This window comes from Cherax quadricarinatus, chromosome 19 (assembly GCF_038502225.1).
Source record: "Cherax quadricarinatus isolate ZL_2023a chromosome 19, ASM3850222v1, whole genome shotgun sequence".
Taxonomy (NCBI): domain Eukaryota; kingdom Metazoa; phylum Arthropoda; class Malacostraca; order Decapoda; family Parastacidae; genus Cherax; species Cherax quadricarinatus.
Genome location: NC_091310.1, coordinates 50,213,363 through 50,238,973, shown reverse-complemented (window position 1 = coordinate 50,238,973; position 25,611 = coordinate 50,213,363). Strand labels below are relative to the sequence as shown.

The following is a 25,611-nucleotide window of genomic DNA, read 5'->3' as shown; positions in this document are numbered from 1 at the left end:
ATATGTACTGTATGCTACAATAAATACTACTTGCCTCTCACCCTACATTAAGACTACAAATATTTTAAGGTAAGCAATGAGTGTATTGTCTGTGTATTTTACTTTTTTATTGTTTCCTGTAATATGTAAAATTTTTTTTTTTTTTTTACACGTCAGCCGTTTCCCACCAAGGCAGGGTGACCCAAAAGAAAGAAAAACCCAAAAGGAAAAAACTTTCATTATCATTCAACACTTTCACCATCACTCATACATAATCACTGTCTTCAATCATACCTCCCATTTCCAGGACTTAAGTCCAGCAACCAGTTTCCCTGAATCCCTTCACAAAATACTACCCTGCTCACGCTCCAAAAGCTTGTCAGGTCCCAAAAACGATTCATCTCCATTCACTCCTATCTAACACACACACACACTTGCTGGAAATCCAAGCCCCTTGCCCACAAAACCTCCTTTGCCACCTCCCTCCAACCTTTTCGAGAACGACTCTTACTCTGCCTTCCTTCCCCTACAGATTTATATATTCTCCAAATCATTCTACTTTGTTCCATTCTCTCTAAATGACCAAACCACCTCAACAACACCTCTTCAGCCCTCTTGACTAATACTTTTAGAAACTCCACACCCCCTCCAAATTTCCACACTATGAATTCTCTGCATAATACAGTGGACCCTCGCACATCGTTGGCATCACATAACGTTAAATCCGCATACCGATACATTTTATCACTAAAATTTTGCCTCGCATACCGCTAAAAAACTCGCTCAACGCTATTCGTCCGAGACACTTCTAATGTGCGGCCTGAGCCAGCTTCACATGTTCCGCCGGTGGCATTGTTTACAAGCCAGCCTCCACAGTAACATCCAAGCATACAATCGGAACATTTCGTATTATTACAGCGTTTTTGGTGATTTCATCTGCAAGATAAGTGACCATGGGCCCCAAGAAAGCCTCTAGTGCTAACCCAGTGGTAAAAAGGGTGAGAAATACTATCATACCACAGTCAGCTGCTGCTGCACCATGGTCAGCTGTTGCTGGACCAGTCAGCTGTTGCTGGATCAGTCAGCTGCTGCTGCACCACGATCAGCTGTTGTTGGACCAGTCAGCTGTTGCTGAATCAGTCAGCTGCTGCTGCACCATGATCAGCTGTTACTGGACCAGTCAGCTGTTGCTGGATCAGTCAGCTGCTGCTGCACCATGATCAGCTGTTGCTGGACCAGTCAGCTGTTGCTGGATCAGTTTGCTGCTGCACCACGATCAGCTGTTGCTGGATCAGTCAGCTGCTGCTGCACCACAATCAGCTGATGCTGGACCAGTCAGCTGTTGCTGGACCAGTCAGCTGTTGCTGGATCAGTTTGCTGCTGCACCACGATCAGCTGTTGCTGGATCAGTCAGCTGCTGCTGCACCACGATCAGCTGTTGCTGAATCAGTCAGCTGCTGCTGCACCACAATCAGCTGTTGCTGGACCAGTCAGCTGTTGCTGGATCAGTCAGCTGCTGCTGCACCACGATCAGCTGTTGCTAACCAGTCAGCTGTTGCTGGATCAGTCAGCTGCTGCTGCACCACGATCAGCTGTTGTTGGACCAGTCAGCTGTTGCTGAATCAGTCAGCTGCTGCTGCACCACAATCAGCTGTTGCTGGACCAGTCAGCTGTTGCTGGATCAGTCAGCTGTTGCTGGATCAGTCAGCTGTTGCTGGACCAGTCAGCTGTTGCTGGACCAGTCAGCTGTTGCTGGATCAGTCAGCTGCTGCTGCACCACGGTTAGCTGCTGTTGCACCATCAGCTGTTTCTGAACATGACTCGTCCCGAACCTGTCCGTCCAGCCTGAGCGCCTGCCTTGTCGTCATTGTTTACAAGCCAGGGTGGCCGGTTGCATGCATACATTCGATACATTTTGTATTATTCCATTATTTATAGTACTTGTAACTGCTAAATAAGCCACCATGGGCCCAAAGAAAGCTTCTAGTGCCAACCTTGTGGTAAAAAGGGTGATAAATACTATCGTACCACAGTCAGCTGCTGCTGCTGCACCACGGTCAGCTGATAAATTGGACCAATCAGCTGCTGCTGCTGCTGCTGCTGCTGCTGCTGCTGCACCACAGTCAGCTGATAAATTGGACCAATCAGCTGCTGCTGCACCACAGCTGCAGCTGCACCATGGTCAGCTGTTGCTGCACCCAGCTGCTGCTGCACCATGGTCAGCTGCACCACAGCTGTTGTTGTTGCTGCACCACCGTCAGCTGTATTACTCGAAGATGTGGAGAGTGTGTTGTTGGTGTGGCTTAACGTGAAACAATTACCGAGAAACAATTAACCCCAGAGGGTTAGCCACCCAGGATAACCCAAAAAAGTCAGTGTCATCGAAGACTGTCTAACTTATTTCCATTGGGGTCCTTAATCTTGTCTCCCAGGATGCAACCCACACCAGTCGACTAACACCCAGGTGAACAGGGAAAAATGCCTGGAACTTGTGCTCATATTGGTGAATTTAAAGCCAGCAAAGGTTGGTTTGAGAGATTTAAGAATCGTAGTGACATACACAGTGTGATAAGGCATGTTCTGGAAGAAAATGCCAAACAGGACCTACAGTACTCAGGAGGAAAAGGCACTCCCAGGACACAGTGTCTCATCAGTCATTGCTGCATCTTCAATAAAGGTAAGTGTCATTTATTCTTCATTCAGTAGAGTAGTACATGCACAATATATACTGTGCATGTACTACTCTACTATTGTGCATGTATCCTTCTCTTCGTGTGTAGGAAAATGTATATTTCGTGTGGTAAAAATTTTTTTTTCATACTTTTGGGTGTCTTGCACGGATTAATTTGATTTCCATTATTTCTTATGGGGAAAATTCATTCGCATACCGATTATTTCGCATACCAATGAGCCCTCTTGCACGGATTAAAATCGGTATGCGGGGGTCAACTGTATATGATAAATTTATTGTACAAAGTATTAAGTTAAATTAGCTACAAAGAGAAGATAAAGTATTGTATTTAAATACTTTAATAAATTTGAATATTATTCTATGGAGTTTCCCAGTTGAAATTATTTCCCCTAGACTCTAAAAGACCTTTAAAGAACTCGGATCCAAAAATCTTGTTGCATAAGAAATAAATGGTAACAGGCCACATTCTGAAGTTCTTTAAAAAATTTCTTATTTGATCCAAACCAGCAACAACTTCTCAACTTCCGACTATTTTTGGTCTATTTTTGGTTAGCACATCAACACCTTTCGCAACATCAGCTTCCTTGATTTCTTTTCTCTTCATCAGGATAGAAGCAATTGTTGATTTGCTTTTGCCATATATCCTGGCAAGCTCCACAAGTCACACACCACTCTCGTATTTTTTTACTGTCTCCTCCTTCACTTCTATGGTGTTTCTCACCTTCTTTACCACAGGGGTGCCACTAGGAAGTTTCTTTGGGCCCATGGTAGCTTACTTCACAGTCACACTTAATAAACAAGCACCAAACACAATGAATTAATTGTGAAATGTTCGGATGAGCGAGCAGATTAGTGTTCACTCGAGCATAAACAAAGCCAGACCGGCTCACAATGCCTGTGCAGGGGATGCAGGCAGGTGGACAGGTCTGGTATGCGTTACTAAACACGGGACACAGTACAAAACTCGGTACAAAACTGAACCGAAAAACGCGGTCTAAACTCGAAGCGTATGATACTCAGGGCATACGAAACTCGGGGTTCCACTGTATAATTATACCATTACTATCAATAAAGGTTATCTACCTATCGCATTCCAGAATAATATTAGGTAGTATAACATAAATAACGTGGAAGTACGATAAAGAAGCCCAAATTAATAAAAACTGACATTATATGGAGAGGTATTGGAGGGTGGGTGGAGCTATATGAGAGGGAGAAAGAGCGATCACACTCACCATAATGCATAGAGGGGTGTGCCTCACGGCACTATAAAATATTGTATAATTACCGTATTTTGCAGCTTATAAGACTTGTTTTAGTTTCAATGGATCAGCATCAAACATAACCAGGAGAACAACAGCCCACCCCAAACTTATAGCTTCCATCACTGACCTTCAGTTTATAGGATGCAGGGTGATTTTTGGAGACATTTTAAGGTAAAAAAAAAAAATGCATCTAATAAGCCTCAAAATATGATTTACTATTACTATCAATAAAGGTTATCTACCTATCATATTTATTCCAGAATATAGGTATAACATAAATAACGTAGAAGCATGATAAAGATACCCAAATTAATAAAAACTGACATTACATGGAGAGGTACTGAAGGGTAGGCGGCAGGGAGGGATAAAGAAACAAAAAAATAACTGCAACCATTACAGAAAACGTTATGTGCTATGTGCCTGAAGGGTAACTACAGAAGATCACTCTTATCTTATGCAAGGACTGAAAAATGTGAAATTTTCTCCACCCCCCCCCCCCCCCCCCCCCAAAAAAAAGTAATCAGCTATGTGTGAATTTCCTGGACTATCTTGGAAGCAATTTATTAACCTATTTCATGTTGTATTATTACCATTAATAATGAACGGATTGAAAGGATTTTTATAGCAAACATAAAACTGAATGTTTTAATTTCAGGTGGTGACATTTTTGAATTATCAGTAAGGGGTGGTTCCTCGATTAGTGATGAGTTCGTTTATCAACGTGGTCTTAGGAACGGAACTCCATCAATAAGTGAGGCGAGGCACTATGTTCACCCTCTCATCCTCTCTCCACAAAGTCTACACCCTGTTTCTGATCTTCCCCAGTCTTCCTTACCTTTTGTTACTGGGGTGGAGTTCCAGTAGCCACTTATCTGATCAATCTTGGAGTTTGTCCAGATCCATTTGGTCTTTCACTGTCATCTGTCTTCTGGTGTGGCTGTGAAGCACTTTTGTCATTCTCAAACTGTTGATCTGCCTCTCCTCATACTAACATTCATTTCCATCTAATATGCTCACTACTTCTATGCTCATCCGTCCTTCATTTTCTGCAGCTTTTCCACTGTCTTTGTCTTTTGTTGTTCTCTCTCTCTCCCTCTCTAATTTTTATGCCTCTGCATATACAGTTGAACCAAGGGTTCTCTTTACACATGCATGTAATAAATTCAAATAAAATGGAGAAGAAAGTAAGTTAGACATTCTTTTATATATAGTACTATACCAAGAATTATCAAGAAAATTAGAGCCAAAATACATAGTAAATTACAGATAAAAAACTCACCTGTAATGTTGTAAGATCAGCTCTCTCACTGGGACTTTTCTTAAGGCATCGGTCTACCAAATCTACAAACTCAGGAGTGAACACACCCGGAGGTAGCCGAGGTGGTGGCTCATTCACTATGTAATCCAAAAGCTCAAAGATAGCCATAGGCCGTGGCTCACCAGGAAGACCAGCTGCACAGAATTTTGAAAATTAGCTCCCTTAAAATATACTGAAACTAATGAACATTTATGAGGACCTAAGGCCCAAAACTTAAGCTAAAATTATGGGCCATTTACAAACTGTTTTGCCCTCAGCTTTAAAATCTAACAGGCTTTCTTTTAGGTACAGAGATTTCTCTACTGGAATAAGATAAATTTTCAGTTTCTGTATTTATTTTTAAATCTGAAACAGTTTATTTATAAACTAAATTTAGTACTTACAAGCACTAAAATGAATGGAATATTATGAAATGTTTCGTATGAACAAGTGACGTGGTAAACAATGGCACACTGGCTGGGAAGGGAGGTCGAGGCGGCTTAGAGCCGTGAGTACGCGTCCAGGACAAACGACAATTAGCGAGTCAACCGACCATTTGCGAGCCAATGTTTGGACAAAAATAACGCAACGATTTCTGAAAAGGACGACTATCAAGCCCGACGATTATCGAGGGATCACTGTATAGACCAATAAGCCTAACCTCCATAGTGAGAAAATTTATGGAATCAATAATTGCCGAGGCAATTCGTAGCCACCTTGAAAAGCATAAATTAATCAACGAATCTCAGCATGGTTTTACAAAGGGGTGTTCCTGCCTTACGAATTTATTAACTTTTTTCCCTAAGGTATTTGAGGAGGTAGATCATGGTCATGGTAATGAATATGATATTGTGTATATGGACTTCAGAAAGGCTTTTGACAGGGTCCCACATCAGAGACTACTGAGGAAAATTAAGGCACATGGAATAGAAGAAATTTTTTCCTGGATAGAGGCATGGTTAATAAATAGGCAGCAGAGAGTTTGCATAAATGGGGAGAAATCAGAGTGGGGAAGCGTCACGAGCGGTGTTCCACAGGGGTCAGTGTTGGGCCCCCTGTTGTTCACAATCTACATAAACGACATAGATGAGGGAATAAAGAGTGACATAAGCAAGTTTGCCGATGACACCAAATTATGCCGTCGAATTCATTCTGATGAGGACATTAGAGCACTCCAGGAAGATTTAAACAGACTGATGCAGTGGTCGGAGAAGTGGCAGATGCAGCTTAATATAGACAAATGCAAAGTTCTAAATGTTGGACAGGAAAATAACAATGCCACATATAAACTAAATAATGTAGATCTAAATAATACGGATTGTGAAAAAGATTTAGTTCTGGTTAGCAGTAATATGAAACCAAGACAACAGTGCATAAGTGTTAGCAATAAAGCTAACAGAATCCTTGGCTTCATATCAAGAAGAATAACTAATAGGAGTCCTCAGGTTGTTCTTCGACTCTATATATCCTTGGTTAGGCCTCATTTAGATTATGCTGCATAGTTTTGGTCACCGTATTACAGAATGGATATATATGCTCTGGAAAGGGTACAAAGGAGGATGACAAATTTGATCCCATGTATCAGAAGTCTTTCCTAAGAGGATAGACTGAGGGCCCTGAATCTGCACTCTGTAGAAAGGCGTAGAATTAGGGGGGATATGATTGAGGTGTATAAATGGAAGACAGGAATAAATAGAGGGGATGTAAATAGCATGCTGAAAATATCTAGCCCAGACAGGACTTGCAGCAATGGTTTTAAGTTGGAAAAATTCAGATTCAGGAAGGGTATAGGAGAGCACTGGATTGGTAACAGAGTTGTGGATGAGTGGAACAAACTCCCGCGTACAGTTATAGAGGCTAAAACGTTGTGTAGTTTTAAAAATAGGTTAGATAAATACATTAGTCCTAGGTAGTAGATTGGTAGACAGCAACCGCCCAAGGAGGTACTACCGTCCTGCCAAGTGAGTGTAAAACGAAAGCCTGTAATTGTTTTACATGATGGTAGGATTACTGGTGTCCATTTTTCTGTCTCACAAACACGCAAGGTTTCAGGTACGTCTTGCTACTTCTACTTACACTTAGGTCACACTACACATACATGTACAAGCATATATATACACACCCCGCTGGGTTTTCTTCTATTTTCTTACTAGTTCTTGTTCTTGTTTATTTCCTCTTACCTCCATGGGGAAGTGGAACAGAATTCTTCCTCCGTAAGCCATGCGTGTTGTAAGAGGCGACTAAAATGCCAGGAGCAAGGGGCTAGTAACCCCTTCTCCTGTATATATTACTAAATGTAAAAGGAGAAATTTTTGTTTTTCCTTTTGGGCCACCCCGCCTCGGTGGGATACGGCCGGTGTGTTAAAAGAAAAGAAAAATACATTAGTGGGTGTGGGTGGGTGTGAGTTGGACCTGATTAGCTTGTGCTACTAGGTCAGTTGCCATGTTCCTTCCTTAAGTGAATGTGACCTGACCTGACTAGGTTGGGACATTGGCTTAAGCCAGTAGGAGACTTGGACCTGCCTCTCATGGGCCAGTAGGCCTGCTGCTCTTATGTTCTTATAAGCAAAAAGCATATCCTTTCCAAATACTCATTTATAATTTACCAACTTTGAGTGCTTCTTTAACCCTTTGAGGGTCCGTCCTGTAGTTCTATGGCTTTGAAGTCAAGGTCTAAGCTGTAGTTCTATGCCATGAGCTCAGCTCAATCTGATAAGCTGTGAGTGGTAAATTTGGGCCTAGATGTATTCTCTTATATCTATGTGCTAAGTGTGCACCACATGAAACAAATCCTGCAACACGTAGTGCATAACGACAAAAAAACTGCGACCACATTTTTGGATTAACCCTTTCAGGGTCCGTCCCGTAGATCTACGGCTGGTCGGTGAGTGTCCAAACCGTAGATCTACGCCAAAATTCTAGCGCCGTCAAATTTAGCGTGAAAGCGCTCATAGGCCTACATATGAGAGAATGGGTCTGCGCCGTGGGTGTGCGCCGTAAACAAAAAATCTAGGCGCCTGCATAGCATTGTGGGAACGCCGGCTCAGTCACACTTGTTCACCATGTCTCGTCGCAAGTCAGCTCTCACTCCCCGGAAAATTGGGACTCTCCTCTTCCTATCTGATAGTTCTGACACTGATGGAAGTGGAAATGAAGACGAATTCTACGGCTTTGATCAGTTAGTGACCGAAAATAATGACCAGGATATCGATAATAGTGCAGAAAACCCCGACGATCCTCGACCTTCTACCTCTGGTGTGGGCACTCGTGACTCACGGTCGGGTGTTCCTAAACGTAAGAGAAAACTAATATTTTCCCGTGGCCTGGCCTCTGACTTCAGTAATGACGATGATTCTGACGTGGATTGTGATTTTATTGCGCTCGACGATCATTCGAGTAGTGATAGTGAGGAAACATATTCACCAGTGAAGCGTCGGTATGTTCGCCGCCGCATGCGCTCGGGTAGTGTACCCTATGCTGTGCCCAGGGGACGGAGTTCATCCCGGAGTACATCCCGGAGTACATCCCGGAGTACATCCCGTGGCCCTACACCCGTTTTAGGTAGTGATAGTGAGGATGATGTGGCTACACTTGGCATGGATGGGCCACAGACATCAGTGGATGGTGTTAGTGGGGCTGGTGGTGGTAGTGGCACCGCCATGTGTGACTCGCTGTGCCACGCGGGAACCCACGCTGCTGACTCGTCAGTTCAAGGACAAAGCGGAGCGTCACCCACCAGCCCGCCACAACCACCCGTACAACCAGCCTATGATGTCCAGTATCCACCAGCAAACCGTATCTGGGATTGGCAGCAAAATCCCAATTTTGTTCCCAGCCCTCACCACTTTGATGACTCGCAAAGTGGAATTCTACCTACCTGTCCCCTTGGAACCACGGCCAATGAACTGGAATTCTTTGAATTATTCTTTGACCAGCCATTGATGGAAATTATTGTCAGGGAAAGTAATAAGTATTTTCAGTACACCATGGCAAATACGATCTTATCACCACAGTCAAGACTACACAGGTGGAAAGAGACGACTGTTGCAGAAATGTATTTGCTTTTTGCAACAATAATGCTTATGCCTCACGTCTATAAGCATAATATAAAAGCATACTGGTCCACAGATCGGCTAATTTGTACCCCATCCTTCAGTGAAATAATACCAGTGAACAGGTTTATCTTACTGTTACGTATGTTGCACTTCTCTGACAAAACCAGGCCTGACAAAAGTGACAGGTTATACAAGATTAGAAATGTTTTCATGTATCTCAAACAAAAGTTCAGGATATACTTTTATCCATTCAAGAATCTTGTAATTGACGAGTCTTTGATTTTGTTCAAAGGTAGACTGTCATTCAAGCAGTATATACCGAGCAAGAGGAACCGCTTTGGTATAAAATTGTTTGTACTCTGTGATTGTGACAGTGGCCTGGTGTTGGATATTGTTGTATACACGGGTAGTAAAACATTGAAAGATACCAAGATGTTATTGGGTATATCAGGTGACGTAGTGAGAAACATGATGGCACCTTATCTTGGTAAGGGCCATACATTATATACCGATAACTGGTACACAAGCCCATTACTCAGTGATTTCATGCGAGTGAACAAGACAGATGTGTGTGGCACAGTGCGTTCTAATCGTAAACATATGCCCAGGCTCAACGCAGGTGTTCGTGGTGATGACGTGCAGGTGTTTACTGCCAATGACATCATGGCATTACGGTGGCATGACAAACGAGATGTCACATTGTTGACAACCATTCACCGTAATGAAATGCAAGACAGTGGCAAAGTTGATCGAGTGACTAATGAACGTATTCGAAAACCAGTGACAGTGATTGATTATACACAAAACATGCGCTTGGTTGACAAGTGTGACATGCAGATTGGTTTTGTTGACTGTGTTCGTAAGAGTTACAAGTGGTACATGAAACTTTTCTTCCATCTCATGGACATTTCAATGCTGAATGCATATACAGTGGACCCCCGCATAACGATGGCATCACATAGCGATTATTTCGCATACCGCTTACTTTAATCGCAAAATTTTTGCCGCGCATACCGATTAAAAACCCGCTCACCGATTTTCGTCCGAGACGCGTCCAATGTGCGCCCTCAGCCAGCCTCACATGTGCCGCCCGTGCCATTGTTTACCAGCCAGCCTCCGCGCTAACATCCAAGCATACACTCGGAATATTTCGTATTATTACAGTGTTTTCGGTGGTGTTTCTGGAAAATAAGTGACCATGGGCCCCAAGAAAGCTTCTAGTGCCAACCGTACACCAATAAGGGTAAGAATACCCATTGAAATGAAGAAAGAGATCATTGATAAGTATGAAAGTGGAGTGCGTATCGCCGACCTAGTCAAGTTGTACAAGAAACCCCAATCAACCATCGCTACTATTGTGGGCACCAAAAAGACAATCAAGGAAGCTGTTCTTGCCAAAGGTTTAACTGTGTTTTCGAAACAAAGATCGCAAGTGATGGAAGATGTTGAGAGACTCTTATTGGTGTGGATAAATGAAAAACAGCTAGCAGGAGATAGCGTCTCTCAAGCGATCATATGTGAAAAGGCTAGGAAGTTGTATGACGATTTAATTAAAAAAATGCCTGCAACTAGTGATGATGTGAGTGAATTTAAGGCCAGCAAAGGTTGGTTTGAGAGATTTAAGAAGCGTAGTGGCATCCATAGTGTGATGAGGCATGGTGAGGCTGCCAGTTCGGACCACAAAGCGGCTGAAAAATATGTGCAGGAATTCAAGGAGTACATAGAAACTGAAGGACTGAAACCTGAACAAGTGTTTAATTGTGATGAAACAGGCCTGTTCTGGAAGAAAATGCCAAGCAGGACCTACATTACTCAGGAGGAAAAGGCACTCCCAGGACATAAGCCTATGAAAGACAGGCTTACTCTTCTCATGTGTGCCAATGCTACTGGTGATTGCAAAGTGAAGCCTTTATTAGTGTATCACTCTGAAACTCCCAGAGCGTTCAGGCAAAAGAATGTCCTCAAGGATAATTTGTGTGTGCTGTGGAGGGCAAACAGTAAGGCATGGGTCACTAGGGAATTTTTCTATAACTGGTTACACCATGCATTTGCCCCCAATGTGAAAGATTACCTAACTGAAAAGAAATTAGAACTTAAGTGCCTCCTGGTGTTAGACAATGCCCCTGGTCATCCTACAGACGTGGCAGAGCGACTTTATGGGGACATGAGCTTCATTAAGGTGAAGTTTTTGCCTCCTAATACCACTCCTCTCCTGCAGCCCATGGACCAGCAGGTTATTTCCAACTTCAAGAAACTGTACACAAAAGCTCTGTTTGAAAGGTGCTTTGTAATGACCTCAGAAACTCAACTGACTCTAAGAGAGTTTTGGAGAGATCACTTTAATATCCTCAATTGTGTAAACCTTATAGGTAAGGCTTGGGAGGAAGTGACTAAGAGGACCTTGAACTCTGCTTGGAAGAAACTGTGGCCAGAATGTGTAGACAAAAGGGATTTTGAAGGGTTTGAGGCTAACCCTGAGAATCCTGTGCCAGTTGAGGAATCCATTGTGGCATTGGGAAAGTCCTTGGGGTTGGAGGTTAGTGGGGAGGATGTGGAAGAGTTGGTGGAGGACAATGAAGAACTAACCACTGATGAGCTGATAGATCAACTTCAAGAGCAAGAGGCCAGACCTGGGGAAACTGGTTCAGAGGAGGGGAGAGAGAAATTGAAGAAGTTGCCTACTACAAAGATAAAGGAAATCTGTGCAAAGTGGCTTGAAGTGCAAACCTTCATGGATGAAAATCACCCTCACACAGCTATTGCAAGCCGTGTTGGCAACCTGTACACTGACAATGTTGTGAAACACTTTAGGGAAGTGATAAAGGAACGAGAGGTACAGGCCACTATGGACAGATATCTTGTGCGAAAGAAGTCCAGTGACTCTGAAGCTGGCCCTAGTGGCATTAAAAGAAGAAGGGAAGTAACCCCAGAAAAGGACTTACTACCTCAAGTCCTAATGGAAGGGGATTCCCCTTCTAAACACTAACACTCTCTCTCCCCTCCTCCCATCCCATCAATCATCACCAGATCTTCAATAAAAGTAAGTGTCATGTAAGTGTGCATGCCTTTTTCAGTTTGTGTGTATTAAAATTAATATTTCATGTGGTAAAAAAAAATTTTTTTTCATACTTTTGGGTGTCTTGCACGGATTAATTTTATTTCCATTATTTCTTATGGGGAAAATTCATTCACATAACGATTATTTCGCATAACAATTACCCCTCTTGCACGGATTAAAATCGTTAACCGGGGGTCCACTGTAATATGTACCAAATAAAGACTGGTAACAGACCACCGTATGGTGAATTTTGTTTGTCTGTTGTCAGACAACTCATAATGAAGTACCAGGTAACAACACCTGCAATACAACATGGTCCTCGAATTCATCACAATATACCCAAGCGTTTGAGAAGAGAAGGTGATCATTTCATAATACAGCTTCCTTCAACTCAAAAGAAATTTGCTCAGAAGAGATGCATTGTCTGTGCACAAACAAAACGACGGCAACAAAGACGCAAAGACACTCGGTTTATGTGTGAGGAATGTAAGGTGCCTCTGTGCATGGTGCCTTGTTTCAAGGAGTTCCACAAGCTCCAGCAGTTCTAAAACCATGTCCAGTGATTGTAAATATGTAAATATATGATAGAACATTAGTATTATACAATATTTGTGCATGTTTATTGTAATAAACAACAGTGGTAAACAATAATATGATAATAACTTTAGTGTGGTTATTGTGTTCAATACAGTGAGTTTATATATATACATTATATACAGTATTGGTCTCTCAGGCCCCAAATGTTAGTAGGAATAGAAAAAAATTGGAAAAGAAAAGAAAAAACAACTAAAACAACAAAATAATATAATACGCGTATGTGGAATTCGTCGATGTTGCCGCCACCACATCATTTTCTACAAACTTCTTGGCACTGTATCTCGGTAAGTACTGATCAGATTCTAATTTTTTTTGTTTTATTACCTTCACAAAAATATGCTCTTTAATTCTGTAAGAAAAAATAATTTTTTTTTTTTTTTTCAAAATTTCTTGGACACTGGTGCGTGACTTCAGATTTTGGCCTTGGACCCTGAAAGGATTAAAACAGCAACTTTGTGGTGTTTTTTCTGTATGTTTTTTACAGTTGTATTCACGGTTTCTTGGTCTCATTTGATAGAATGGAAGATATATCAGAGATGATTTTGATTGGTTTTACTACTGAAAATGGCTTGAAAATGAGCTCAAAGCAGCAGAAATATTCGATTTTGCCGATGTTCAAGAGTAAACAAAATAAAGTCATATTATTTATACAATTACAGTGGTACCTTGGGATACGAACTTAATCCGTTCCAGAAGGCTGTTCAAGTGCCGATACCGAATGAATTAGTTCCCATAAGGAATAATGTAAATTAGATTAGTCCATTTCAGATCTCCAAAAATACACTTACAAAAGCGCTTACATAACTGTTCAAGTTTTGAGCTGTTCGTATCCCGAGCTACCACTGTATTACAATATTGCATAACAGTGTATCTTCAGTTTTTTGGTGTGACTAAAAATTCATTATATGAATAAAATATCAAAATGGAATTCATTTGTAAAGCCTGGAAATATAACTAATAAACAGAAGAAATATTATTTATTTTAGTGACATGAATTCCTGCTTTGTTTATTCTGGACCCTATTTTGAAATTGGAATATTTTGAACTTTATGTGCAGTTCACCAAATTACCAATTTCCAATCACTTTATTGGGTAGTTGAAACAGTTGTATGGGCAATTTCTTGTGCTCAGTCAATAAAATAGAAGTAATACTAGCAAATTAGCCAAAAGTTTGGGTGACTGGAATAATGTATAACTGGTCTAAAATTGGAGCCAAAGTGGGCAAAACTACCAATCTTATGGATCGCTGACGCAGCAAAATTCGCAAGAGCGTAATTTCATCAATTTTCCATCAAATTTCGTACTTTTCGTTTTATTACCTTCAGATAAAGATTCTCTACTATTTCATATGAAAAAAATAACAATTTTCGTTTTGGAAAATTCTTGGACCCTGTGGACAAGTTTCAGATCAGGGGTCTGGACCCTGAAAGGGTTAAGAAGAATTCAAACCACCTGCAGGTACCACACCTGTTTGAGCATCTTTCCACTACATCATCCTAGTGATATTTACTCTCTTCTCACACTCAAGATGAAATTGTCAGTTACTCTATATCCTAGTGATTGGGGCAACAGGCTGACAAATGGGTAGATACACATGTAATGTAGAGAAAACCTCTACTTCAGCTTGTTTCACTCAGGATTGAGCCCAATATTGAGAGAAACATTGTTTGAAATAAGGCTGGCTTTTCATTACCTGCCTTAAATCTACTCCACATCTTTGACAATCTATTGAGTAAATAGCAAAACAGTGAAAAAATCTCTTATTCCCACAGATGGTTGTATACAGAAGTTTAAATACACCACAGCCTTACATGAAAACTGTAAACTGTCATCAGTTCACTAACCTGATCTTGGTGAGCGTGACGTTGGGGACGGGCTCACACCCTCAATTTTGGATCCAAATATTTTCTTAAGTGTGTTGGGGTCAGGTGGTGGGATGGGATACATACCAATAGCCATCTCTACCAGAGATAATCCAAGACTCCAGATGTCACTAGCTACAGAATAGTGGTCCCCATTCAATCGTTCTGGCTGACAATAAGAAACACATAAAAGACGACATTATCTCACAGTTGCGGCAAACAGCAGTTTTATTACTAATAGCTACAAGGAAGTCAGAAATAACTATTTTCTTGTGGTAACAAATTTTAGCCTGATGAACTCTTTATCAATAACAATAGCCTCAAAATATTTTAAATGCAAATGTGCTAAAAAATTTGGCGAATCTTCAAGCTTTGTAATGACAGAGCACACCAACAAATTGCCACATATGTGTATGATTACAAATTCAAGCCTAAGAGTATATACAAACACAATAAGTACACAAATAAGTTGAGGAATGAGTGCAACACTTGTTAACAAGCTTCACTTTCATCACAAACACACAGTTTTATGTATGATAAGCAAAGGTACAAGGCACAACCAGAGCAAGCAATGCAGGAACTATTTATGCCTACAAGTGCTCAGGCAGTTGAAAGCAAAGGCATGTGAAAACATGAGTAGGTGAAAACAACCAAGTGTATAAACAAGCAGTTGCAGACACATGTAGTGCCAACGAGCAGCCCAGGATGTAAAGCAAGATTTCAGACTGAGGCAAAGAGCAAATGGGGGCTTAGGCAGATGAGTATTTAAGCTGAAGACAACCTTATACAGACACTGACAGGTAACATGGATGTTGCACGAGCAAATGCCAAAAAATATTAACAGAAAATGAGTAAAGAGAAGTACAGTACCAAGAAAATATGAAAGGATAGTAAGTACAGGAGCTATAATAATAAGACTACATATGATAGATGGAGGAGAGGCTGAAAATCTAAGTGAATGTAAAAAATAGCATCGTTCAAATTTTAGATCAAGGAGTTGTACAAATGAGAGGAAAAGTGGAAATAATCAGATCGGGATTAGCGATGGGAATATGCACGTGCAGGGACCGGGAAGGACTTAGGCACAGGCTGGCGCCCTAGTTGTGTCTTGTTCTAAGAAATAAAAGGAGAGAATTAATAAATAAACTGTAAACCAAGTGCATGTTAACAACAAACCAAAGAGACTGCCAGTTTAAATTATCCATGGGCTAGATGTTTGTTTATCAATGCTACCTGGTTTTTACTCGGATGTTCAGTGCAATATGATGCATGACATCTGTCAACAATTCGGTTTCCGCACATCTATATAGAATCAATCAAACTCTCAACTCTCACTAAAAAAAATTTTATCTGCATTTCCATCTAACCTTGGATAGCCACCTGTGCCTTCCTCCACTCACCTCAATATAATAGTATAATGACGTTGTCAATCTCTCAACGGGAACTTCACCCTGTAAAAGGAGAAACATGCCAAAGAACCTAAATGCACACTTCAGACACACTATAGGGTCATGGCAAGGATGCAGCCCAACCCTGTGGCCTGTGTTTGTGAACCACGGCCATTACAACGCAAGCATATTTGTAGAATCGTGAATGGTTCAGTGTGGGAGATGACTTGAAAAGATGTGAAATTTTAAAGTGTTGAAAGCTTTGTGACGATGGTGCAGTGAAGCAATGCCACATATACACACACTTTAGAAGAATTAATTCTGAAATGTAAAAGGTGTGAATTTTACTGCTTAGTGCTATAATATTTCTTGGTGAAGCAGCACACTGAGAGTGGTTTAGAAAAAATGAAGTTCTGTATGAATTTGGTTGAAAGGCAGAATTATCACATTGTGGACGAGTATGACAGTGAACGAACATAAAATGAGCAGTGGATAGACAAGGCTAACATGTATAAATACTTAAATTACTAATTTAGTCTTAAGACCGCATCCTGCCTTACACAGGGTGGCCCATGCAAGCTTGGTAAATTATGAGCTATACTTTATATTTTCACACTCCCTGACTGGTGACACATTGTTCTACACGTTTTAGTGTTCTCACACCAGCAATTAATGTTACCTAATTTTTTTTACTTCTCTAATCTTGTTCTGTAATTTTGTATCTATCTTAACATGTTCAGGCCTTTTACAAAAAATTATTGCACAATATCACTTCTTGAGTGTTTCAGTGAATGCATGTACATACCACTTATTAGACATTACATCATACCCTGGAAAGGCTGGATACTACAGTATTCAGCCACATGCACTTAGGTACATCTAAAGAAATTTTCAAATTAAAACAGCACACTTTAGATTCCATTCAAAGAACATAAAAGAGGGAGGTGACATTCTTTCTCTTGGTAAAGATGTTTGGAAGAAAAAAAAAAAAGCTATAATAAAATAAGGTTGAGAGGCATACCTTGAGATAAATTGTATTAAGAGACAATTAACAGGTACTAATCAATAAAAATTAAAGAAAACAGATGAAAATAAGCATTCAACTGGGATACAGGTACCTGATTAATAATTCTCTTCAATGTCACAGGTGAGATGATAGCTTATATTTTATCAACACAACACAAAAAAAAAGTCTACCTAGTCTCTCAAGACCAACAATATCACACATGAACGTAAAAAATAGGTGAGGAAAACACATTTCAAAATACTGTACCCTAAGATAAATGCAAGAAAGCAAACAAATAATAATATATTAATAAGAATAATAATAATAAAATAGTAAAAATGTAATAATTTTTTAATATACCGGATGTCTCCCACCAAAGCAGGGTGACCCGAAAAAGAAGCAACACTTTCACCATCCATCACTCACTCTATTACTGTCTTGCTAGAGGCATGTCGACATTACAGCTCGAATGTCCCTCAAAATTGCAATATCCTCACCCCTCCTTCACCGTACTTCCCACCTCCAGGACTCGAGTCCTGGAGGTGGGAGGTACAGTGACTCCCTTCATGAATGTTACCTTGTTCACACTCCAGCAGCACGTCAAGTCATAAAAACATTTTAACACACTAGCACATGCCAGTTGGATGTCCAAGCCCCTTGCACACAAAACTTCTACTCCCTCTTTCCCAACTTTTCCTAGGATAATCCTTACCTCTTCCTCCAGGTCATCCTCTGGGTAACCCCACCCCACCCCACCTTCAAATCTCCAAACTACAAATTCTTTGCATAATATTCACACCACATATTACTCTCATACACATCTCCACTGCCTTCAGCCTCCTCCTCACATGCTTCAAACCCATTTAAGTGTGTTGGTACCACTACACTTTGGTACCCTCCCATTTTTTGCCTCTATGGGTAGGATTCTTCATTTCCACATATGCCTCAATGCACTACCTACCTTTTTCTCTTTGTCAATTCTATCGTTTAACTTAACATTCATAGACCTGTTCACCTACAAGTCTGCACCTAAATATCTGAACACATTCACTTCCACAGTCCTGCCTTGTAATCTAATATCCAATCCTTCACTGCCTAAATTTTTTGTTTCATCACCATGCTTTTTTCAATATTCATGTTTAAATTCTTTCCTTTACATACCCTCCCAAATTCGTCTACCAACTTTTGCAACCTCTCTTCAGAATCTCATAAAAGAATCATGTCATAGGCAAAAAGCAACAATAACAACTCCCATTCTGTACAGTGGACCCCCGCATAACGATATTAATCCGTTCATGAGAGCTCATTGTTATGCGAAATTATCATTATACGAATGAATTTTCCCCATAAGAAATAATGGAAATCAAATTAATCCGTGCAAGACACCCAAAAGTATGAAAAAAAAAAATTTTACCACATGAAATATACATTTTCCTACACACAAAGAGAAGGATGCATGCACAATAGTAGAGTAGTACATGCACAGTATATATTGTGCATGTACTACTCTGCTAAATGAAGAATAAATGACAATTACCTTTATTGAAGATGCAGCAATGACTGATGAGACACTGTGTCCTGGGAGTGCCTTTTCCTCCTGAGTACTGTAGGTCCTGTTTGGCATTTTCCTCCAGAACAGGCCTTATCACACTGTGTATGCCACTACGATTCTTAAATCTCTCAAACCAACCTCTGCTGGCTTTAAATTCACCAATATGAGCACTAGTTCCAGGCGTTTTTCCCTGTTCACCTGGGTGTTAGTCGACTGGTGTGGCTTGCATCCTGGGAGACAAGATTAACCCTTTGACTGTATCAGGCCCCTTTCTGAAACTGTCATTCTATGTCGCTCAATTTTTGAAAAAAAAAAAATTATTTTTTCTTATGAAATGATAGAGAATCTTTTCCCGATGGTAATGACACCAAAAGTTCGAAATTTGGTCGAAAACTCATGGAATTATGCTCCCGTGAAGTTAGCAGTCTCGGCGACATATGCGTATCGGCGATTTCGCCGACTTTGAGCCCTATCTTCAGCCAATTCCATTGTTCCAGTTGACCAAACTCATAGCTATTTCTTTAGAACTCCATTTTATCTATCAGCTGAGTACAAGAAACCTCCCATTTACTAATTTGGACTACCCAATATGGTCAAAAATTGGCAATTTGGCCAATTTCATGCAAACCAAAAAAGATGCCAATTTCAAAATAGGGTCCAGAATAAACAAGGTAGACATTCGTGGCACTAAAAAACATATGCTCTGTTCATCAGTCACATCTCTAGGCCCCTCTTATATTATTATTGCTTTCTATTTTTATTTTTTATTCATACAAAAAAATACAAAATTTACTGTTATGCAGACTACTGCATTATTGTAAAAATGGTATAAATAATATCAGTGCACTAGTGAAAGAATATTAGACTCCCCAGTTGACGTGTATTGGACGTGTGGTGTGATTTATTTACTCCTGAACATTGGTAAAAATCGAACATTTCCGCTACTTTGAGCTCAGTTTCAAGGTCGTTTTCATCGTCAAAGTAATGAAAATCATCTCTATTTCTGTAATATGTTTTCCATTTTATCACCTATGACCATGAAAACGCGAATACAACGATAAATACTATACGAAAATACACCTCAAAGTCGGCGTTTTATTCCAAAAAAACAATAAGTTTTTTTTTTCTCATTACGCAATGTGTGCTGCAGGATTTTTTTTATGTGGTACACACTGACCACACAGACCCATTCTCTCACATGTGGGCCTACCAGCTTTCTCCCGCTTGATTTGAAGCCGCTAGAATTATTGAGTATATATACGTCAGAAACACTGGCTCGTAAGACGTATTTATACGTCGAAAACAGTCAAAGGGTTAAGGACCCCAATGGAAATAAGTTAGACAGTCTTCAATGACACTGACTTTTTTGGGTTATCCTGGGTGGCTAACCCTCTGGGTTAATTGTTTCTTGGTATTCTCAATAAGCCACACCAACAACGGTGCTACAGCAGCAGCAGCAGCTGACAGTGCTACAGCAGCAGCAGCTGACAGTGCAGCAGCAGCAGCAGCTGACAGTGCAGCAGCAGCTGACAGTGCTACAGCAGCAGCAGACAATGGTACAGCAGCAGCAGACGATGCTACAGCAGCAGCAGACGATGCTACAGCAGCAGCAGACGATGCTACAGCAGCAGCAGACGGTACTACAGCAGCAGCAGACGGTACTACAGCAACAGCAGCAGCAGACGGTGGTACAGCAGCAGCAGCTGACGGTGCTACAGCAGCAGCTGACAGTGCTACAGCAGCAGCAGACAGTGCAGCAGCAGCAGCAGCAGCTGACAGTGCAGCAGCAGCAGCAGCAGCAGCAGCTGACAGTGCAGCAGCAGCAGCAGCTGACAGTGCAGCAGCAGCTGACAGTGCAGCAGCAGCTGACAGTGCTACAGCAGCAGCAGACAATGGTACAGCAGCAGCAGACGATGCTACAGCAGCAGCAGACGATGCTACAGCAGCAGCAGACGATGCTACAGCAGCAGCAGACGGTACTACAGCAGCAGCAGATGGTACTACAGCAACAGCAGCAGCAGACGGTGGTACAGCAGCAGCAGCTGACGGTGCTACAGCAGCAGCAGCAGCTGACAGTGCTACAGCAGCAGCAGACAGTGCAGCAGCAGCAGCAGCAGCTGACAGTGCAGCAGCAGCAGCTGACAGTGCAGCAGCAGCAGCAGCAGCTGACGGTGGTACAGCAGCAGCAGCAGCTGACGGTGGTACAGCAGCAGCAGCAGCAGCAGCATCAGCAGTTGACCATGGTACCACAGTATTTCGATAATATTTCTAACCCTTTTTACCACAGAGTTGGCACTAGAAGCTTTCTTGGGGCCCATGGTCACTTATTTTGCAGATAAAATCACCAAAAACACTGTAATAATACGAAATGTTAAGATTGTATGCTTGGATGTTACCGCGGGGGCTGGCTTGTAAACAATGCCACCTAAGTGTAAGTAGAAGTAGCAAGACATACCTGTAATCTTGCATATTTATGAGACAGACAAAAGACACCAGCAATCCTACCATCATGTGAAACAATTACGTACAGGCTTTTTTTTTTTTTTCATTCACTTGGCAGGACAGTAGTACCTCCCTGGGTGGTTGCTGTCTACCAACCTACTATTTCATTTGGAAAAAAAAAAATTTTTCATACTTTGGGGTGTCAGGAACGGATTAATATGATTTCCACTATTTCTTATGGGGAAAATTAATTCGGCTAACGATAATTTCGGCTTACGATGAGCTCTCAGGAACGGATTAATATCGGAAGGCAGCGTTCCACTGTATATATAAATTGAAAACTCTGTTTACTCTTGTATTTGAGCTTTCAGTGTTATATACCACCATACTGTATAGGATTTATTGAGTCCATTCCACTTTGGGCAGCAGGTAAAAATATAAGAATACAGTACAGGTCTTCCTCAACATTCACGAGGGTTAGGGTATCAAGAGCCTCGCGAATGTTGAAAAACCGTGAATGTTTGGTGCCCCAATATACTGCTTCCCTAACTTGTTGAACCATGAACAATAATAAAATACATGAAAACGTCGTAAATTGTACTAAATACATACGTTATGCCTTAACAACATGTATGTTATTAAATACCACTGCCTCCACCACTACAAGTCCCTACTACCCTCCCTCCGACCCCCCACAACTGGCAGCCAGCCCTCCCACCACTGTGTGGTGAGTGTTTTGTTTGTTCATTATTTGCTATTAAACTACAGTATAAATAATGTCAACCAATTTATGATTGCATATTGGAATGGCTATTCGGACAGGTATTGGAAGGTGACATCATGTGTTTACTCTTGAACACAGCAAAAAATCAAACATTTGTGCTACTGCTAATAATAATAAAGAAAAATTGCAAAGGTTAGTGGATGAGTTTGGGAATGTGTGTAAAGGTAAAAAGTTGAAATTGAACATAGAAAAGAGTAAGGTGATGAGGGTGTCAAATGATTTAGATAAAGAAAAATTGGATATCATATTGGGGAAGAGGAGTATGGAAGAAGTGAATGTTTTCAGATACTTGGGAGTTGGTGTGTCGGCGGATGGATTTATGAAGGATGAGGTTAATCATAGAATTGATGAGGAAACAAAAGGCGAGTGGTGCGTCGAGGTATATGTGGAGTCAAAAAACGTTATCTATGGAGGCAAAGAAGGGAATGTATGAAAGTATAGTAGTACCAACACTCTTATATGGATGTGAAGCTTGGGTGGTAAATGCAGCAGCGAGGAGACGGTTGGAGGCAGTGGAGATGTCCTGTCTAAGGGCAATGTGTGGTGTAAATATTATGCAGAAAATTCGGTGTGTGGAAATTAGGAGAAGGTGTGGAGTTAATAAAAGCATTAGTCAGAGGGCAGAAGAGGGTTTGTTGAGGTGGTTTGGTCATTTAGAGAGAATGGATCAACGTAGAATGACATGGAAAGCATATAAATCTATAGGGGAAGGAAGGAGGGGTAGGGGTCATCCTCGAAAGGGTTGGAGAGAGGGGGTAAAGGAAGTTTTGTGGGCGAGGGGCTTGGACTTCCAGCAAGCGTGCGTGAGCGTGTTAGATAGGAGTGAATGGAGATGAATGATACTTGGGACCTGACGATCTGTTGGAGTGTGAGCAGGGTAATATTTACTGAAGGGATTCAGGGAAACCGGTTATTTTCATATAGTCGGACTTGAGTCCAGGAAATGGGAAGTACAATGCCTGCACTATAAAGGAGGGGTTTGGGATATTGGCAGTTTGGAGGGATATGTTATGTATCTTTATACGTATATGCTTCTAAACTGTTGTATTCTGAGCACCTCTGCAAAAACAGTGATAATGTGTGAGTGTGGTGAAAGTGTTGAATGATGATGAAAGTATTTTCTTTTGGGGGATTTTCTTTCTTTTTTGGGTCACCCTGCCTCGGTGGGAGACGGCTGACTTGTTGAAAAAAAAAAATAATAATAATAATAAATACGATAGAATTGAAGAAGGAAATTGTACAAAAATACGAGGGCTGAAGCAGTGGTGGAGGAAGTGGTTGACGCAGCGTCAGTGTGGCTTTGTTTATGCTGGAGTGAGTATTAGTCTGTGTTCTTCCAAACATTTCACAATAATTCATTATATTTGGTGCTTGCAGATTGAGTGTGACTAGAGTGGTTGAGGCAGTGGTAGAGGCAGTGGTAGAGGCAGTGGTAGAGGCAGTGATAGAGGCAGTGGGTGAGGCAGTGGGTGAGGCAGTGGGTGAGGCAGTGGGTGAGGCAGTGGTTGAGGCAGTGGTATTTACTAACATTTTATTATTTTTTTTTATTATCACACTGGCCGATTCCCACCTAGGCAGGGTGGCCCGAAAAAGAAAAACTTTCACCATCATTCACTCCATCACTGTCTTGCCAGAAGGGTGCTTTACACTACAGTTTTTAAACTGCAACATTAACACCCCTCCTTCAGAGTGCAGGCACTGTACTTCCCATCTCCAGGACTCAAGTCCGGCCTGCCGGTTTCCCTGAACCCCTTCATAAATGTTACTTTGCTCACACTCCAACAGCACGTCAAGTATTAAAAACCATTTGTCTCCATTCACTCCTATCAAACACGCTCACGCATGCCTGCTGGAAGTCCAAGCCCCTCGCACACAAAACCTCCTTTACCCCCTCTCTCCAACCTTTCCTAGGCCGACCCCTACCCCGCCTTCCTTCCACTACAGACTGATACACTCTTGAAGTCATTCTGTTTCGCTCCATTCTCTCTACATGTCCGAACCACCTCAACAACCCTTCCTCAGCCCTCTGGACAACAGTTTTGGTAATCCCGCACCTCCTCCTAACTTACAAACTACGAATTCTCTGCATTATATTCACACCACACATTGCCCTCAGACATGACATCTCCACTGCCTCCAGCCTTCTCCTCGCTGCAACATTCATCATCCATGCTTCACACCCATATAAGAGCGTTGATAAAACTATACTCTCATACATTCCCCTCTTTGCCTCCAAGGACAAAGTTCTTTGTCTCCACAGACTCCTAAGTGCACCACTCACTCTTTTCCCCTCATCAATTCTATGATTCACCGCATCTTTCATAGACCCATCCGCTGATACGTCCACTCCCAAATATCTGAATACATTCAACTCCTCCATACTCTCTCCCTCCAATCTGATATTCAATCTTTCATCACCTAATCTTTTTGTTATCCTCATAACCTTACTCTTTCCTGTATTCACCTTTAATTTTCTTCTTTTGCACACCCTACCAAATTCATCCACCAATCTCTGCAACTTCTCTTCAGAATCTCCCAAGAGCACAGTGTCATCAGCAAAGAGCAGCTGTGACAACTCCCACTTTGTGTGTGATTCTTTATCTTTTAACTCCACGCCTCTTGCCAAGACCCTCGCATTTACTTCTCTTACAACCCCATCTATAAATACATTAAACAACCACGGTGACATCACACATCCTTGTCTAAGGCCTACTTTTACTGGGAAATAATTTCCCTCTTTCCTACATACTCTAACTTGAGCCTCACTATCCTCGTAAAAACTCTTCACTGCTTTCAGTAACCTACCTCCTACACCATACACTTGCAACATCTGCCACATTGCCCCCCTATCCACCCTGTCATACGCCTTTTCCAAATCCATAAATGCCACAAAGACCTCTTTAGCCTTATCTAAATACTGTTCACTTATATGTTTCACTGTAAACACCTGGTCCACACACCCCCTACCTTTCCAAAAGCCTCCTTGTTCATCTGCTATCCTATTCTCCGTCTTACTCTTAATTCTTTCAATAATAACTCTACCATACACTTTACCAGGTATACTCAGCAGACTTATCCCCCTATAATTTTTGCACTCTCTTTTATCCCCTTTGCCTTTATACAAAGGAACTATGCATGCTCTCTGCCAATCCCTAGGTACCTTACCCTCTTCTAAACATTTATTAAATAATTGCACCAACCACTCCAAAACTATATCCCCACCTGCTTTTAACATTTCTATCTTTATCCCATCAATCCCGGCTGCCTTACCCCCTTTCATTTTACCTACTACCTCACGAACATCCCCCACACTCACAACTGGCTCTTCCTCACTCCTACAAGATGTTATTCCTCCTTGTCCTATACACGAAATCTCAGCTTCCCTATCTTCATCAACATTTAACAATTCCTCAAAATATTCCCTCCATCTTCCCAATACCTCTAACTCTCCATTTAATAACTCTCCTCTCCTATTTTTAACTGACAAATTCATTTGTTCTCTAGGCTTTCTTAACTTGTTAATCTCACTCCAAAACTTTTTCTTATTTTCAACAAAATTTGTTGATAACATCTCACCCACTCTCTCATTTGCTCTCTTTTTACATTGCTTCACCACTCTCTTAACCTCTCTCTT

The 25,611-nt window shown here is 41.3% G+C and overlaps 1 protein-coding gene across 3 annotated transcripts in view; it reads right to left on the bottom strand.

Annotated features, from left to right (window-relative positions):
* Dsor1 (mitogen-activated protein kinase kinase 1) overlaps nucleotides 1-25,611 on the bottom strand; it is a 161,948-nt gene that overhangs the window by 24,420 nt on the left and 111,917 nt on the right. For 2 of the 3 annotated variants that reach the window (XR_011392201.1, XM_070086823.1), the window contains exons 7-9: nucleotides 16,206-16,256; nucleotides 14,788-14,974; nucleotides 5,216-5,388 (exon numbers count right to left, since the gene is read on the bottom strand). Coding sequence is in view for 2 of the 3 variants with exons in the window: in XM_070086823.1 (XP_069942924.1) it covers nucleotides 5,216-5,388; nucleotides 14,788-14,974; nucleotides 16,206-16,256 (411 nt within the window). In the remaining variant the exon portion in view is untranslated. The remainder of the gene's footprint in view (nucleotides 1-5,215; nucleotides 5,389-14,787; nucleotides 14,975-16,205; nucleotides 16,257-25,611) is intronic. The other variant, XM_070086824.1, reaches the window with a different exon arrangement.